The 16,298-nt window shown below is 33.7% G+C and overlaps 2 protein-coding genes across 4 annotated transcripts in view; one reads left to right on the top strand and one right to left on the bottom strand.

Annotated features, from left to right (window-relative positions):
- The window catches only part of LOC129004136 (calcitonin gene-related peptide type 1 receptor), a 235,507-nt gene that overhangs the window by 14,879 nt on the left and 204,330 nt on the right, over nucleotides 1-16,298 (top strand). The gene's annotated exons all lie outside the window — the stretch shown is intronic.
- LOC129003577 (uncharacterized) lies at nucleotides 2,335-16,291 on the bottom strand. The gene is made up of 2 exons (XM_054431874.1): nucleotides 15,415-16,291; nucleotides 2,335-2,420 (listed from the first exon to the last, which is right to left on the bottom strand). The coding sequence occupies exons 1-2, from the start codon at nucleotides 16,289-16,291 to the stop codon at nucleotides 2,335-2,337; spliced, it is 963 nt and encodes a 320-aa protein (XP_054287849.1).

Raw genomic sequence — 16,298 nt, 5'->3', positions numbered from 1 at the left:
TCCTAACAAAAATAAATTATAGTGAGAGTTTTTTAAATATATTTTATTGGTTTGGTAAATAGCTGCCCTACTTCACAGTGAAATAATGACTTTATTAAAGAAATTAGGTGTGATTTTCGTATAATATTTCCATGCGGTAATATTTATATCAATGATTGTTTCAAATTTACTTGTTTTAAATATTTATTATGATATCACTTTTGATTCACATTAAATTCACATTATTATCATGTGAATGTTTAACTCACATAATTCATACTTCGTGAGACACATATAATAATGTCCTTTCACCTTTACCTTGCAGGCAACAACACAAATAAATAAATAATGTTTTAACAAAAGTTATGTTTACATGAACAAATAACCAAACGAAGGAGATCAGCTGTTTGAATTAAATTGAAAAACATCAGATAAAATTAAATTGAGTCATCCTCAACAGTATAGTAAATTAATCTTTCAATACATTTTTCTTTAAAAGATTTGCGAAAAAAGCTATGCTCGTATTGAACACATCGCTTTTCTGTGACAACCATGCAAGTTCGGTCTCTGGACGAAGGACGAGGCACGAGAAAAGATAACAGTGATAAGATCTCGCTATTACCAACTACCATGGACCATTTTATAGAGAAATCTCAGCATTAGTAAATCCCACTGACTCTTAAAGGTCTTTATTTTGAACATATTTAGTAATGTATGCCATTAAAACCGATATGTGAAATAGCAACATCTTAACATAAATTGGCTTGAAATTCAATTAGACTTTTTCCTATAATTTTAATGAGATATGCATGATGGAGATACCAGATAACTGTGCTGATTTTCAGTTCAAACCTAACCAAGGTGAAATAAAGAAGTAAGCCTATGAATGTTTTTCAGAAAACTACCATATTTGAATATAAAACTTTTTATATAGGCCATATTACAGGAATCAGTTATATAGTCTGTATATGGAAACTTGGTATTCATTGTAAGTTAAAGTTCTTTAGTTTAGTTTTAAAACGGAATTTTATAATTGCTACATTCATTTTATACTGAAAAGTTATGATTTTCTAAGCAACCTTACGACATAATTATCCGTGTGAAACTTTAAGCCTGCTCCAACTTACCAAACGATCCCGGTCCTCCTGAAGAGGAATACAGTTATTTAAGTTCTGATTTTTTTAAATAGAGTTTATCAGCTTAGAAAATAATTTATTTCGATCCAATTGTGTTGCTCACAATGCCATTGATAGAAATTATGAAAAACAACGGTCCTAAACTAAAATGTTAGGGCTTGACGGATGAAATAACAGACTAAGTAGAAATAAAGTTCATATTTATTATAAAACATTTATAATGGTCTAGTTAGTTTTAGGTTAAACAAAATATTATATCTTCAACAATATCAGGGATTAATTCATATTTTAAAGTGAATAACAATTGAATAACAACAAGTGAATACTTAAAAAATGAAAACCTGGTGACATTTCATGGAATAAATCCGTCTAAAGCGACCGCGAGACATTAACATAGTTACCAACCAGCTTTGGCGATCCTCATTATCTTAAAAGGATTTGAAGGCACTTTCAGCCTTTATTCAATCTTTATTGGCAGTATGGTCGAATAGTCTTGAATTGTCAAGTAAAAACTGCTTTAAATATATTTGTAACATAATTTATTAACTCATTAGTTACGTTTTCACAGTAGTCTTTGAAACCACTTGTGGAACCACACTGTGTAGAGCCAAGGCCGGCAAATAGTTTTACGGATAGTTTATTTTTTGGAGTGACAGTTTTAGTTACGGTACCAAAATGATTATATAGAATATTATAATATTAGTAAGATGTTCAGTCAACCCTATGCATTCAGAAATTTCTATAGAGCTTCAAAATTTACATAATTAGAAGTCAACTTGTTGGTGGGCCAACCAATGTACTGTATATGTAACCAAATGAAGCCATTTCCTTATTTTTTAATGTTACTACTTATTAATTATTCAAGATAAAATAAGGTTCTGAGTACAAGTACCTTAGCTTCAAAAAAAGTAAATACCATGATAACGTTTTTTACATGCTTTATTAGATACAATGTATGCGAACTTGTGCCTTGAAGATTGTGCCTATCTGTGTGTAGGTGAGTAGGCATCTGTAGTTTCTCTTCCAGTGTTTTTCAGGGACTTCTTTACAGGTTGTTATTTTCAGTGGAAGTTCTAGTTCCTCATGCCTTAGTAGTGATAGCCTTAGAAGATCCAAACAATACTGCCAAGTCCACAATAGGAGCCTGTAGACACTCATCTAATGTTTGCGTGCTTGCTGCCTGTCATCTGCGATGGTCCATAGCTTTCATCTCCTTCTACTAGATGATCCAGTGTCTCCGGTCACAGAGTCCCTGGGAGTTGGTCGACTTTATCCGATGGTATTGGTTGATCTCCTCGCCATGGGCTGGAAAACCATACAATGATTAGTACTGTGTACACTTACAATCAAGATAGACATGTTGCATATGTTCTGTAGTGTTAATGAAACTATCAAGGGCCCTATCCTGAAGATCATGAGGCAGGATACCTGGCCACTGACAAATGTACAACTTCCTGATTTGTAGCTGCAGGTTTCTTTTTGGAAGCTGTTGAAATTGCCAGCGACCAGTCGAAAAGTATGAGAGCTATCTGGATAACTGACGAAGCTATCCATATTAGCTATCGTCACATATGCTTCATTTATGTTCATGTTCATGTTTATGTTCATGTCATATGTTTCTATGTGACATTCTCTACGAAGCAGGTACTTGTTATGTCAGTTATCCAATGTGTAGACTCCGTGAATTATGTTGAGAGTTAAAAGTAATTTACAGTATAAATTAAAGAAACACATAATGCACTTATCTTAAGGTAGTAGCTCTCTCCGGTGTGAAGTCCAAGAAGAATTTGGAGATCCTCAAGACCAACGACAGGGTTCAGAGTTCCCTCTTCCTTTTATCCTTAGAATCGTTTTATAGTCCTCTCCTGTTGTATCCAATAATCCTCCTAAACATATAGAATTGTGACAACAATTTTATATCTGAACTTCCATATTTACTCTAGTCTAATATTCAAGTGAACATTTTTATGAGTTTCAAGGATACTGTAATCTTGAGAACAATCGAGTAAAATATTGTTCTTCATTGGTTCTACAGAACGATTGAGAGTAAACAATTTGTTTTCAGAATAATCAGCTATACAACCTAACAGATAATTTATATAACTTACTGAGCAAGGTGGCTATTGGTTTGTTGAACAGTGTGAGTCCACGTGTTTTGGAATGACCCTTTACTTCAAAATCTTGACCAAACCTTTTTTGATTTTGTCGTTCGTACATTTGTATTTGATTTTTGATTCATCAACAACAATTTTGCTTTGTTTGCTGTAGCTGTAAACTTTTTAGTTCTTAAATATTTGCATTAGTTTCCAAGGATACGAAAATCAATTTCTATTTCCTAATCAATGAACCCTCCTTTCCTTGGGTAATAATCACTTTCCAATCTATTACTTTACTAATGTACTATATTCGTCGCTTTTCAACTTTAATGAATGAGGATTTCCATAAGAAAACAGACTCTCCGATATTGTTTTTCTGGATTCGGAACTAACGGAATTTAATGTAATCTTGTAATCTTAATAACATATTATTCTAGTATGACACAGTATTCTTCCCGGTTATCAAAAACATGTATGCTAATAGTCTCACGAACCTCTGACGTTCTTTCTTGAATGTAATAATATATTGTTATTGAAAGTAGACCAAAAAGGCAAGTGCCAACCCCTAAAATAAAATCTAACCCCATTAGGACTAATTATCCGTTTCTTTAATATTGACATGTTCAACTGATTTCATAATATAACATATTAAAAGCGGTGAGGTAGTGCAGTAATGTGTGTAGTGATTGTATGAACACAGAAATGTGTACGTGCAGTGACTTGTCATACGTTTATGACCAAATTACAGCTAGACAAATGAATTTGACATTTGATAAGGTGAAATTGACCCAAATAGGTATATTACGAGATGTGTACATGTGCTTATACATTATGTATATGAACATATTAATAATTCGTCTTTTCAACCATTTTCATTTTGTTACGCCTTGAAACGTTTTAAACTATTTTTTATAAAGGTTATGGGGATATGTTCTGGGATATTTGCTAAGGTAAAAGGTAAAGTAATGCATTTAAGCAACGTGTAATCTTGATAGCATATGTTTCCCATGGTCATATTTATTTGTTATAATTTTTTAAACTGAGTGATTAAAAATGTTGTGATTTCTAAATACCTATATGAGCAGCTTGGAATTGCCTGATAATGAACATGAAGCTGCGTTGGCAGTTAACGTTGTTTGATGTGTAGGATAACAGGCATTTGTGGCAGACATTTAACTAACCTGTTACCTCTGCGTTGTCTAGTGCAGATAAATCATGTATTTAAAACGTCCCGGAATGTGCGTGTGTGTTTAGTTATTCTGTTGCTCTTGGCGTTGTCAAGGCCCAAGGGTTAATTGATAGACGTGCTTATATGCCTGAAAGAATCATATAATATAAGGTAAGATCTTTATACTACTAGTTGAATTTTTTAAACATTTATTTTAACATACGCTACACTAAAATTAGTTAAGATATTATCAATTGCAAAAGAATATTAATTTAGAACAGTCCTTTTCAGATTTGTAATTTAAGCTAGGAAATATTTCGACCAACTAACTGTCGGGGAAGCTGTATGACGTCTAGTCTACTTAATTTTCTCAAATTCATTCCCAAAAACAATTATTTGGCAGAGACCCCACCCCTTACGATCAGTTTCAAACTTCGTGTTGAATATCATTGGATGAATAATGAAAACATTTCCAAAATATTTAAAAATTGAGATATTTAAAAAATGATATCATCAAAATCTAATTGTTATTTTCATTTTCATCCAATCTTTATGGTAAAAATATATTGCATGAAAAAGGCTTTATTAAGTTTGATATTGTACATTTATAACTATTAAACCATTTTATCTAAGGTGATGTTGACAGCAAATGTGCTGATTAATCCAATGGGAATACTAAAGCACTAATATATAGTGGAGCGGAGGCAACAAACCGATCAATACAGGTTTATTTGATAAAACTCTTGCTGTGGGTCTATATTTAAACATAAATTATAAGACTTAAAAACCAGTTTTCCTAAATAATATACTTTGTATCAGGCTATAGCCACTAAGATAATAATAGTAAATTATAATAAATAACTTATATATCTATGTTCTAAGTATTTTTCTTATCATACAATTGTTGTTCAATCTTTGAAAAAACTTTCTCAACTGACATTCGAGTATACAATATTTTTTATCTCAATATTTCGACTTTCAGTCACGTATATAATATCAAAATAAATCAATTCAATGGGAAATTAAAATTTATAAAATAATCGTTGGGAAAACAAGGAAACTACATTTTATGATTACAATGCAGAGACCTCGAAAGGAGGAAACTGGAGGTCTGTATTTACAGTGGTTTTCGCGTCACTTTACCAAAAGAAATTAAATTGAAAAGCCATCTAGTCAACAAAGGGCTGCAGCCACTGCCAGCAAAGAGCTTTGCACCCCTCTAGGATGTGCTACTTGCTCTTTGTGCTTTTCAACTGTTGTTACAGATTTTTATACAATATTTTGTGAAAGGACAATTTTAGGGGGAAACATTTGACCTAGAATAAATTTGAAATCTGTCGTTTTGCTCTGGTAAATAGTATAAAAATATCCCCGCCACAGCAATCCTGACTTCTAAGCAAATTTCCATTTGCCTGAATTGATTTTCAATTAAATCCATTTAAATAACATTAGGTTTAATGAGTACCTAGGTTTGCTGCTACAATGAAACTAATTAAGTGGGAATTTTTATAAAATACTAATAGCTTAGTATAAAACAAATAAATTCGTCATGTTTGATCAAAATATATCCATAAACAAACATGGGCAACATGGGAGTTTTTAAATTACAATTTTAAATTTTTTCCGTAACTAATAATTGTACAAAAACACTTTGATAGGATGAATTATTTGTTTTTTTAAGCTCTTTAAAAAGGTCTAGAAAGAAATTGGGAATTTTCTTGTTTTGCGGGTCAAAAATGAGAATAAAATACTACCCCATAAAACACCCTTTAAAACCCCGTTCCCATAGTCCGTTCATGCTGATTCGCATGCCCATCCAAGTTTATCCCGCCTTACATTTTGGTCCGAATTTATTGAAATTTGATTTGAAGGTGTAAGGTGGGATAAACTTGTATGAGTTTGTGAATCAGCATGATCGGACTATGGGAACGGGGTTTACGGGGTGTTTTATGGGGTAAAGATTGTTTTTGTATATAAACATATACAGGATGTCCCGGAACTGTCTACCAATATTTTAGGGCATTGCTCCTGGGTAAGAAACATTCCTAAATATCATATTTAAATTGTCCGGAAGTCCTTAGTTACTCACACAGCCGCCATTTTTTTTCAATTATTATTTTTTTTCTAAAGAATGGTTAAACATACGAAATGGAAACTTTGCACAAACATTTATGACAACTAGACAAAGCTACCACAAAATTATAACGATTTTTCAAATCCATAAAACAAAATGGCGGCCATTTAAATTTTTGTTTCTTAAATAACTCAAAAACCGTTGATTTTACAAAAAAATTACGAGAATCACGTTTTTAAGGCAATGATATTAAAAACCGATCGACACCTTAATGTTTAAGATTGAATTGAGATATGGCAGTTTTAGTGATACGTGACCGCTGGAGGTTACTTGCAGCGCATGCTGAAAGCGGTCACGTATCACTAAAACTGCCATATCTCAGTTAATACTAGTCCGATCTTAAAGAATAAGGTGTCAATCGATTTTTAATAACATTGCCTCAAAAAAGTTATTAAAATTTTGGTAAAATCAACAGTTTTTGAGTTATTTAAGAAACAAAGTTTTGAATGGCCGCCATTTCGTTTTATGAATTTGAAAAATCTTCAAACTTTTTTGGTGGCTTTAATTAGTTGTCATAAACGTTTGTGCAAAGTTTTCATTTCGTATGTTTAACCATTCTTTAGAAAAAAAATAATAACTGAAAAAAATGGCGGCTGTGTGAGTAACTAAGGACTTCCGGTTAATTTAAATATGATATTTAGGTATGTTTCTTACCCAGGAGCAATGCCCTAAAATATTGGTAGACAGTTCCGGGACAGCCTGTATATACATTTTAACGAATGGTTTTGGCCTCTGGGGATATCACAATGAAAAAGTAAATCGCTCCCGGGATTAGATCTTACGGTCCCACCTACGGTAATAGCTACTTCCCTATAAGGGAATTCGCTAAAAAAGAAAAATGTAAGGAGGATTAAGTTGGAGTGAATTTGAAAAATACCCCTAGAGAAAATCATTTAATTTTAGAACTTATTGGAGCAACATCATGCGGCAACATGCGGTTCTCAAACCGTATTGCTTTATAGATAATCCAACAAAGCTTTGGAAATGATTACTTTACATAATGGTTTTTGGCCTGTATTAATACTTTTTCAATAAAATACTCTATGAATTTCTATGAACTTCTATGAATTTGTCTTGGACTCCCCAGGAGTATAATTGAATTCTTAAATGAGAACATGATTAGATTAGTACAGTACATTAAATTTAAAGGTCTGTATTGGAAAACACGAAGCCGCAGACCGACCCTCATTCGGGTCATCATAGTTTAAATCGCGGTGGATTAAATCACGAACAAAAAACTATTGAACAAAGCTGCTAATCGTTATACTGTGTGCTCTAATTTCAGATTTTCATCCAATTCCTTGTGACTGTCCACAGGGTAATAGAAACAATTCATATTAAAGCAAAAAAGTAGTATTTGTGTGCAATTCTCTGTTGCATTATCTAGTAAAAGGAAAAATCGAGTTCCTTAACTTTTGGAAGACCCTGCGTATTTACGAAGGCCTTACTGATATTTATCGTGCATTCGTAAATTAACTATCATTACAAGCCATTAAGAGAAAACACTCATAACTTTTAAGTTTTAGGGAGTGTCACAGAAAATCTCAGTTTACAGAACACATTACTTGGAAAACGTGTATACACAAGTGTATACTAAGCCAATAAATTATATACAATACTATTTCCTATTTCTACTCCCAGTATTGGGCGAGAGTACTAAATGTAATCTTGTAAAAGGTTACCAATAACCAGACGATGCTCTTAGTCTAGAGAATCAATTCCCTAATACAAGAAGTAAATACAGCTTTGCTTTATAAATCCAAGCCGATATTTGGCTTGATATTTTTACTCAGGGCTTCGTCTATGGCCTTCAATGTTTTCACACGGATCTTACGGTGATAGTAAATTTATATATTTATCCCAGCAACATGTGAAAGGTGTACTTTTTCATTTGTTTTAAACTTTAAAAGTATATTATACTGATGTGGAAAAAATATAGTTTTTAATATTAACTGACTTCAGCAAAGAAACGGTTCTTACATGTAACCATTACGATGACGAGGTTTCTGTGTTCCAAAGCGGTAAATACTCCAAGTCGCAATACATAAGTATTGCTATTAATAGCCATGTGTACGTTTGGATTTGTGTATGTCTAATGTGATCATAAATTTACATAAAATAAAAATCATTGAACACAAAACCTATATAAAAACATAACTTATCCGCAGTTGGAATATATTTCTAATCAAAAATACAGGGTGGTGATAAATTATGGTACTTTCCTGTTAAAGGGAACATTCATTATTATCGATGATTTTTTTCTCGATATATCGATATTTTTGTTTTCCGATCCATTAATTGACAACAACTAACTGATCTTGATTAGGCTAAAATAGTCTATTATATGGATTAAGAAATGAAACTGTTCTAAGCTAACCTAACATAACCAATCATACTTGCTGTACCATTTGAAAATACCGTTTGGGTTTGATAATAGAAAAGGCAAGTTAAACACGGAATTTTTAAATGTTACAGCAAGTTTGGTTAGTTATGTTAGGTTATATTTTTGGAAACATTTCATTTCATTATTGTTTGTTGATACTCAACAATATTTATCGTAGTTGTCAGCTGATATGTATCGATTTGTTAATATCGATATATCGAGATAAAAGTCATCGATAATAATGAATGTTCCCTTTAACAGGAAGGTACCTAATTTATTAAATAACTTCTTTACTGTACGCGTTATTAAATTTACGGAAAGTAAATAAAGATACGTCTTATAACACTCAAAACATATATTTACGCTTATACTGTTACTCACAAAACGGTTAATATACAAAAGATGGTAAGTAGTGATAGATCTATTGAGTCTGATGATGATTGGAGTGTCCAATCGAAATCGATCACTAAGTGTATCCATCTTTTGTATATTAACCGTCTTGTGAGTAACAGTATAAGCGTAAATATATGTTTTGAGTGTTATAAGACGTATCTTTATTTACTTTCCGATAAATTATTTGATACATTTTAAGGTTAATAAAGGTCCATTGTTGCCCAGCTGATTATGTCACGATTAACTTACACTCACTGTTCAGGTGATTCTTTTATACTTTTTAAAATAACTTGTTACAGTTACTGACATTTACATAAAACCTGTTTTTGTACTGTATGAAACTGTTAGCTATTTAATGAAACACTATTATTGTTTCGTCGTTTCATGGTTATTTATTTATTTAATTTTAAAATGTATCCAATAATTTATAACCACCCTGTACACTTGAAACAAAAAGCATCTGCTATTTCAAATCTTTAAATTGCCTATCTTGTTTCCAATCAATATGCCAAGCAGCTGTGCAAGTAGTTAGATGTATTATTAGACGCTGGTTGGCAATTGTAGGAGAAATATACCTACAGATCCTGCAATATACGGAGACATATTGCACCTGGAACTAGATAGTTCATTACTGCTGTCGCCTGCCGCAAGCTTAGTAATTTACTTCACATGGGTAAGATCTTTGTAAGATATAAAACCTCTGTTTGAACGAGGTATGATATTTACAGAGCTACCAATCTTTAAGGTGATATATATAGTTACATGTTTGAAATTTGGCGTAGGTGAATAAGGACACAAACGTATACGTAAATGGAAGTAACATGGAATACACTAGCACCATATATATATAAAAAAAATATTATATTTTGTGTACTTCAATTGAAAATGCAATAAACCTATGGACTGTTTTGAATGTTGAATTTTATGATTCAATTGCTTCTGAAGTTCTCATATTGTGTATTTGTGTTATATTGCGTCTTGAGTGGCTTAATATTGAATCTTGTATTAGACGAGAGAAGGCTTAAGACGATGAAAACTGCTTAAGTGGATTAATAATAAACATCTGTCCAGTGGAGCAGAGGGACATTGTCCTTTGCAACTATTGTATTCTGTAGAACAACTGGGAAAAAAACATCTCTATGTTATAATAATTTGACAATACTATTGATATTGCTGAGATACTGGTATGTTAGGTTACATTTGTTAAAATAATTTTATTACAACTTGTACCTACAAACAGCACATAATTAAAACCATTTCATTGACAAAACTCTTTCTCTAGTTAAGTAATTATTTAGTTAATCTATTGCGATTGTCCGATTCATCGACCATTAAGTAAATAACAAGGATATGAATTTAACGATGAAAAAGAATTTTCTTCGTTGAGTATTTAATAATTTGAACTGAATGTAAAATTTATTTGGCAAAACTGTTGTCATTATAATGTGAAAGGCCATCTATCAGAATGGTTGCTCATATTAACTTTTAGAAGAAAGGAAATATAGGAAGACACACAAAAAATACTTAATAATATATGAAAAGAGTAAAATATGTTGGTATTTACACTTCAAACATGGTGTTTAAATAGGTCCAGTTAAGCATGTAAAAACGTAAATAGCTTAACATTTGGTTTTGAAAAGGTTAATTATCTAAAATGTAAACCCACATCTATTCCTGAAGTAAGGACCCAAACTTAAATCAACGATGCACTAACGCAGAATTAACTGTATGTTTTGTACCTTTGTACATACTCAAAGTGGGATTTGAGAAAGATGTAGTGCGAATACTTATCACGGGTCGGATAGTTTATTATAAGTTTTGCTTTGACATACCAAGACGTAACACTATTTAACGCTGACAAACTGAACTAAACAATCTTTGTCAAAAGGTTTTGCCTAGGTTTTAAATACAGATCCAGGAATTCCTCTGTGATTCAACTCTAGGCTGTATTACCAAAGATTATAGTAGCACGTTTTATCGGTATACATTTTTTGTTGTTGATAATTTTTTGAAAGATTTTTGTGTGCGTGTTATTCGAAATCTGAAAATGTGAAGGCCCTTAAATAGTAATAAACATGCTTAAATGATCTTAAAATTTTAATTTTTAAATGACAAACATTTATCCATCGTACGTGTATAAAATGTGCCCAATGAGGCCAAGTAAAACTAAATTAACGTTGTCTCTAAAGACAAAAGAACTTAACAAACCAAAGGATTCTTTGCTGAACTTCAATAGCTACTTGTTAAGTGATATTCTGTTCATGTGATTATTATTAAATTGTCTGTTGTCAAAGAACTGTAGTTTACTTAGAACTGCATTGAAATGCATATCGTTAAAAATTCAATCCAAGCCAACAACTGTTTGTTAGTTGTTTCACTACTGTATTCATGAAGCTCATTGATATTTAACTTTTTTATTCTTAGCACATTAACACTGAAAGAAGGAATAGCTTCATCTGAGCTAGTGGTGTCAATTCATAATAAAGGAAACTAACTCCAGGGGCAGTCGAAGTTTAATAGTTCAATCCATAAATTTGAAACGGATTTACCACAGAAAATGAATTATGAAAGAGCTTTAGGTGATTGCAGCGTACATTATATTGTGACCTGCAGTAAACTTAATCGTACATGTAATGTTTAAGAATACAAAAAAAAAACTTAAACGTTATAAGAATATTGCTATAATTTATTACAGTCAGTGTTTGTTAATGCAAATACTAATATCATGTACATAAGTATGTCGATATAGTTACGGGAATAATTTTATATAAGGAGTTTATGGAAACTGCTAACGTTTCAAAAGGTTAAAAATGTATAATTTTAAAATTTAAATAAGTTTAAAGTTTAAAACGTTTCAATGGCACTCAGAACTCCTCGCTTGAGTGGAGGAATATTTAACAGTTTCAGACCCAATTATGCCCAGAACACCTAACGGTTGACAGTGACGAGGGGTAAATATAATTTTCCTTTCAGTATTGGAGTAAACAGCAGCCTGTCTAACGTAATTAATGAACTAGTGAAAAGTGACAGGGGAAGTAGAGGTAATGTCCACAATGTACACACCCAGCAAAACCGCTTTTATAATTTTTGTAAGAGCCCAAACTGAAAAGGCTTGTAATTACACCATTTCTTAGACAACAGTAAGGCAAGCTCTAATATTTCAAGTGGAAGTTACTTAGAAATATTTTTGTACATGCCATAAAATAAATAAATAAATAATTAAGTAATTAATAAACTAATCAATCCTTAACAATTTTAATCACCTAAAATCATGGTCAGTGGTAAAGAAATATATACGTTTCACATAAGATATAAGATATACGATATAAGATATATAAGATAAGACTCGCCTTTGGCTCGCTGGGGGCTCCGCCCCCAGGCCCCCTTTTAATAGTAGCCGTGATGAGAAATTGTCACGGGGGACAGGATGTTGTCCGGAAACATTTTTGCTTTTTGCGTAAAAGACGTAGTGATAACTTGGCAGTTGCGAAGTATTCCATAGGGGGGTTGTTTAGTGCAAACCAAACCAGTCTTGACATGTTAGAGTCTCGATGTAGGGCCAGTAATGATAAATAATTATATTTGCTAAGTCACAACATCTAAAACTTTCTTCACATCAATAAGCATCGTTATAAAGTCTTAGGAGTTGGAGACAGGTAAAATAATATTTTAAAATAATCTTAGGCCCCCTTCGGGGGCGGGGGGGTTGTTAAAAATTATTGGCATGAAGTATGGACCCCTTGCGCAGTAAAAATCACCCAAAATAGGGAAAATGAGGTAAAATTTCAGGTTTAAACACGAATTTGGGGTGGAGATGGGAAAAAATTAAACCAAACGCATGGCTCAATCATATCCTGGTTTATTATGATATGACAACAGTAATGACGCAGCCTTTGGCTCGCTGGGGGCTCCGCCCCCAGGCCCCCTTTTTTGGTTGGGGGTAAATAGAAATGAGCCATGGCACAAGACCTGCAATTGAGCCAAATTTCAGATCTTTAGCTAATCTAGAAGTGGGTAAAATTGATTTAGACCGATGCACCTGTAAGAATAACATTAGGGGGAAAGATTTAAAATTGGGGGGGGGTGAAAATACGAGGCCCCTAGGCCCCCTTTTTTGGTTGGGGGTAAATACAAATGGGCCATGGCGCAAGACCTACGATTGAGCAAAATTTCAGATCTTTAGCTAATCTAGAAGTAGGTAAAATTGATTTAGACCGATGCACCTGTAGGAATAATATTGGGGGGGGCCCAAATTTTGACATTAAACCTAAGTTTTGGGGGTCAAGGAGTAAAGTTACGAAAAAACACGTAACGTGTAAAATTTAAAGTTAAGTAAGGAGAATACAAAGCAATATTAATTTTTGCAAAAACAAATCATTTAAGTATGAAAAATGGCGAAAACCGGTAAAAATTTAAAAAATTTACCAAATTTTGAAAGTAGGGCGTTTTTTGAAGGTTAAGGAGTGCGATTTTCGGAAAACGCCTAAGAGGGTTATGTATAAAATTTAATTCCCGTTCCTGGATATACTTTCAAATCTTTTCTATCTCTTACCGCTTTCGAGCTATAGGCGATTAAAAAAAAAATGTGTGTTGTCGTTTTTAGAGGTCCGCCAGTTTGGATTTTTAGGGTGGTTAAAATTTGAAAATGGGACTTTTGCAAAATTCACCATAAACTTATGATCCCTTACTACAATAGTACCCAATTCCAAGTCTCTAGTACGTTTCTAAACGATTCATATGACCATACCAAAGTCATTATATTTCAATCTTATTCTCCATAAGAATAACATGGGGCTCGTAAAAGTGGTAAAAAAACCTTCAAATTTTGACATTAAAAATAAGTTTTGGGGGTTAAGGAGTAAAGATAAGAAAAAACATTAAAAGAGTAGAATTTAAAATAAACCAAGGAGAATACAAAGCAATAATAATATTCGTGAAAAGTAATTATTTAAGTATGAAAAAATAGCGAAAACCGGTAAAAATTAGAAAGAAATTTATTTAATTTTAAAAGTATGGCGTTTTATGAAGCTGAAGGAGTGCGATTTTTGGAAAACGCTTAACAGGGTTTTGTAGAAAATTTAATTTCCTTTCGCTTAGATTCTTTCAAATCTTTTCTATCTCTTACCGTTTCCGAGCTACATCCGGTTGAAAAAAACGTGTTTTTTCGTTTTCAGAGGTCCGCCATTTTGGATTTTTGGGGGGGTTAAAATTAGAAAATGGGACTTTTGGGAATCTCACCGGTAATGTAAGATCCCATACTACAATACTACCAAGTTTCAAGTCTCTAGCATGTTTCAAAGTGGTTCAGATGAGCATACTAAAGTCGGCATTTTTCAATGTTATTCTCCATAAGAATAACATGGGGCTTGTAAAAGTTGTAAAAAACCTTCCAATTTTGACATTAAACCTAAGTTTTGGGGGTTAAGGAGTAAAGATACGAAAAAACATTAAAGGAGTAGAATTTAAAGTAAACCAAGGAGAATACAAAGCAATAATAATATTCGCGAAAAGTAATTATTTAAGTAAAAAAAAATGGCGAAAACCGGTAAAAATTTAATAAAAATTTACCAAATTTTGAAAGTAGGGCGTTTTTTGAAGCTGAAGGAGTCCGATTTTTGGAAACCGCCTAACAGGGTTTTGTAGAAAATTTAATTTCCTTTCGCTAAGATTCTTTCAAATCTTTTCTATCTCTTACCGTTTCCGAGCTACATCCGGTTGAAAAAAAAAGTGTTTTTTCGTTTTCAGAGGTCCGCCATTTTGGATTTTTGGGTGGGTTAAAATTTGAAAATGGGACTTTTGCATATTCCACCGGTAACGTAAGATCTCTTACTACAATACTACGCAAATTTGAAGTCTCTAGCGCGTTTCTAAAATGTTCATATGGGCTTACCAAAGTCGGCAATTTTCAATGCTATTTCCCATAAGAATAACATGGGGGGGAAATTCGAGATTACGGGGGGGTTAAAATTTAAAAATGTCACTTTTTGGAATTTTCCCGGGGGTTTGGGCACTAGACCTACAACCACCGAAAATTTCAAGTCTCTAGCTCATCTAGAAGTGGTCTAGAATTAGTATCCCCCGTGAGTGAGTGAGTGAGTGAGTTACACATCGGGCTGTATAGTTACAAAGTCTCACTGTAATCAGGCGGTTGGTGATGCCGATTACGATGACTTTAGTGCCGTTGACGAGTCCTTCAGCGATGTTGAGGTTCCTCATAATGAGGCAAACAGAACCGATCTTCAGCCGCAGAACATGGTCTGGTACGCCCTTGCCAGTAGCCGTGTTCAGGAGTTGAACGTCGACATCCAGGCCATCGTCGTTCTCTCTGTCGACTGTGTCGGCGCTCCTCAGCTCGTACAGATGACCGTCGAGGGAGTTCAAGATGTGGTCGTTGATCTCCTTGACGTTCACTATCAGAGTCGAGAGGATTGCGCGTCGCGAACACATATCAGAGTCGAGTAGGACGTTTGCGGGAAAGACGGAATCGACCAAATCAGTCAAAGACGTCACTTGTCTAATCCCGAGCAGCGGAATTAGACTTTGTTCGTTCCGTCCCTCCAAGAAAGTGGTCGAACTGACAGTTCCGTTGCCTACCCTAAGAAGGAATTCGGAATAGGCTGTGGAACTACTAGTCCGATGAGCTGTTGTCAGGGCAAAAATTTTGAAATGCTGCCACAGATGGGAAGCCCGAAGTGAGACACAAACAATGTCAGTTGGAGTACGAGCGTTTACAACGACAGGCGCGATCTGGCGAAAGTCGCCACAACAGAGGAGTATTTTACCACCGAATAGCTCACTGGAACGCATGAGGTCTCGCAGGGATCTGTCAAGAACCTCGAAAACGAACCGATGTGCCATCGGGGCCTCATCAAAGACAATGAGCCTTGCGGCCCTGATGAGCTCTGCTCGCTGGGAGCCGTTGGTGATGTTCCAAAAGCCGGTGCCGTCACCGAAGTCGAGTGGCAACCGGAACATGCTGTGAGCTGTAGTTCCACCAGGCATGTTACCC

Source organism: Macrosteles quadrilineatus, unplaced genomic scaffold (assembly GCF_028750875.1).
Source record: "Macrosteles quadrilineatus isolate MER2022 unplaced genomic scaffold, UCM_ALF_1.0 Scaffold_9__3_contigs__length_116548681, whole genome shotgun sequence".
NCBI classification, from domain to species: domain Eukaryota; kingdom Metazoa; phylum Arthropoda; class Insecta; order Hemiptera; family Cicadellidae; genus Macrosteles; species Macrosteles quadrilineatus.
Note: the sequence above shows the minus strand (reverse complement) of the source record. Positions and strands in the feature narration are given on the sequence as shown.

Bases quoted from the DNA above. Each gene is read 5' to 3' on its own strand.
- LOC129003577 (XM_054431874.1), bottom strand. From the start codon at position 16,291: ATGCCTGGTGGAACTACAGCTCACAGCATGTTCCGGTTGCCACTCGAC. The intron at 2,421-15,414 runs GTAACTATACAG...ATGGTTTTCCAG, and splicing joins CCTGATTACAGTGAGACTTT to CCCATGGCGAGGAGATCAAC.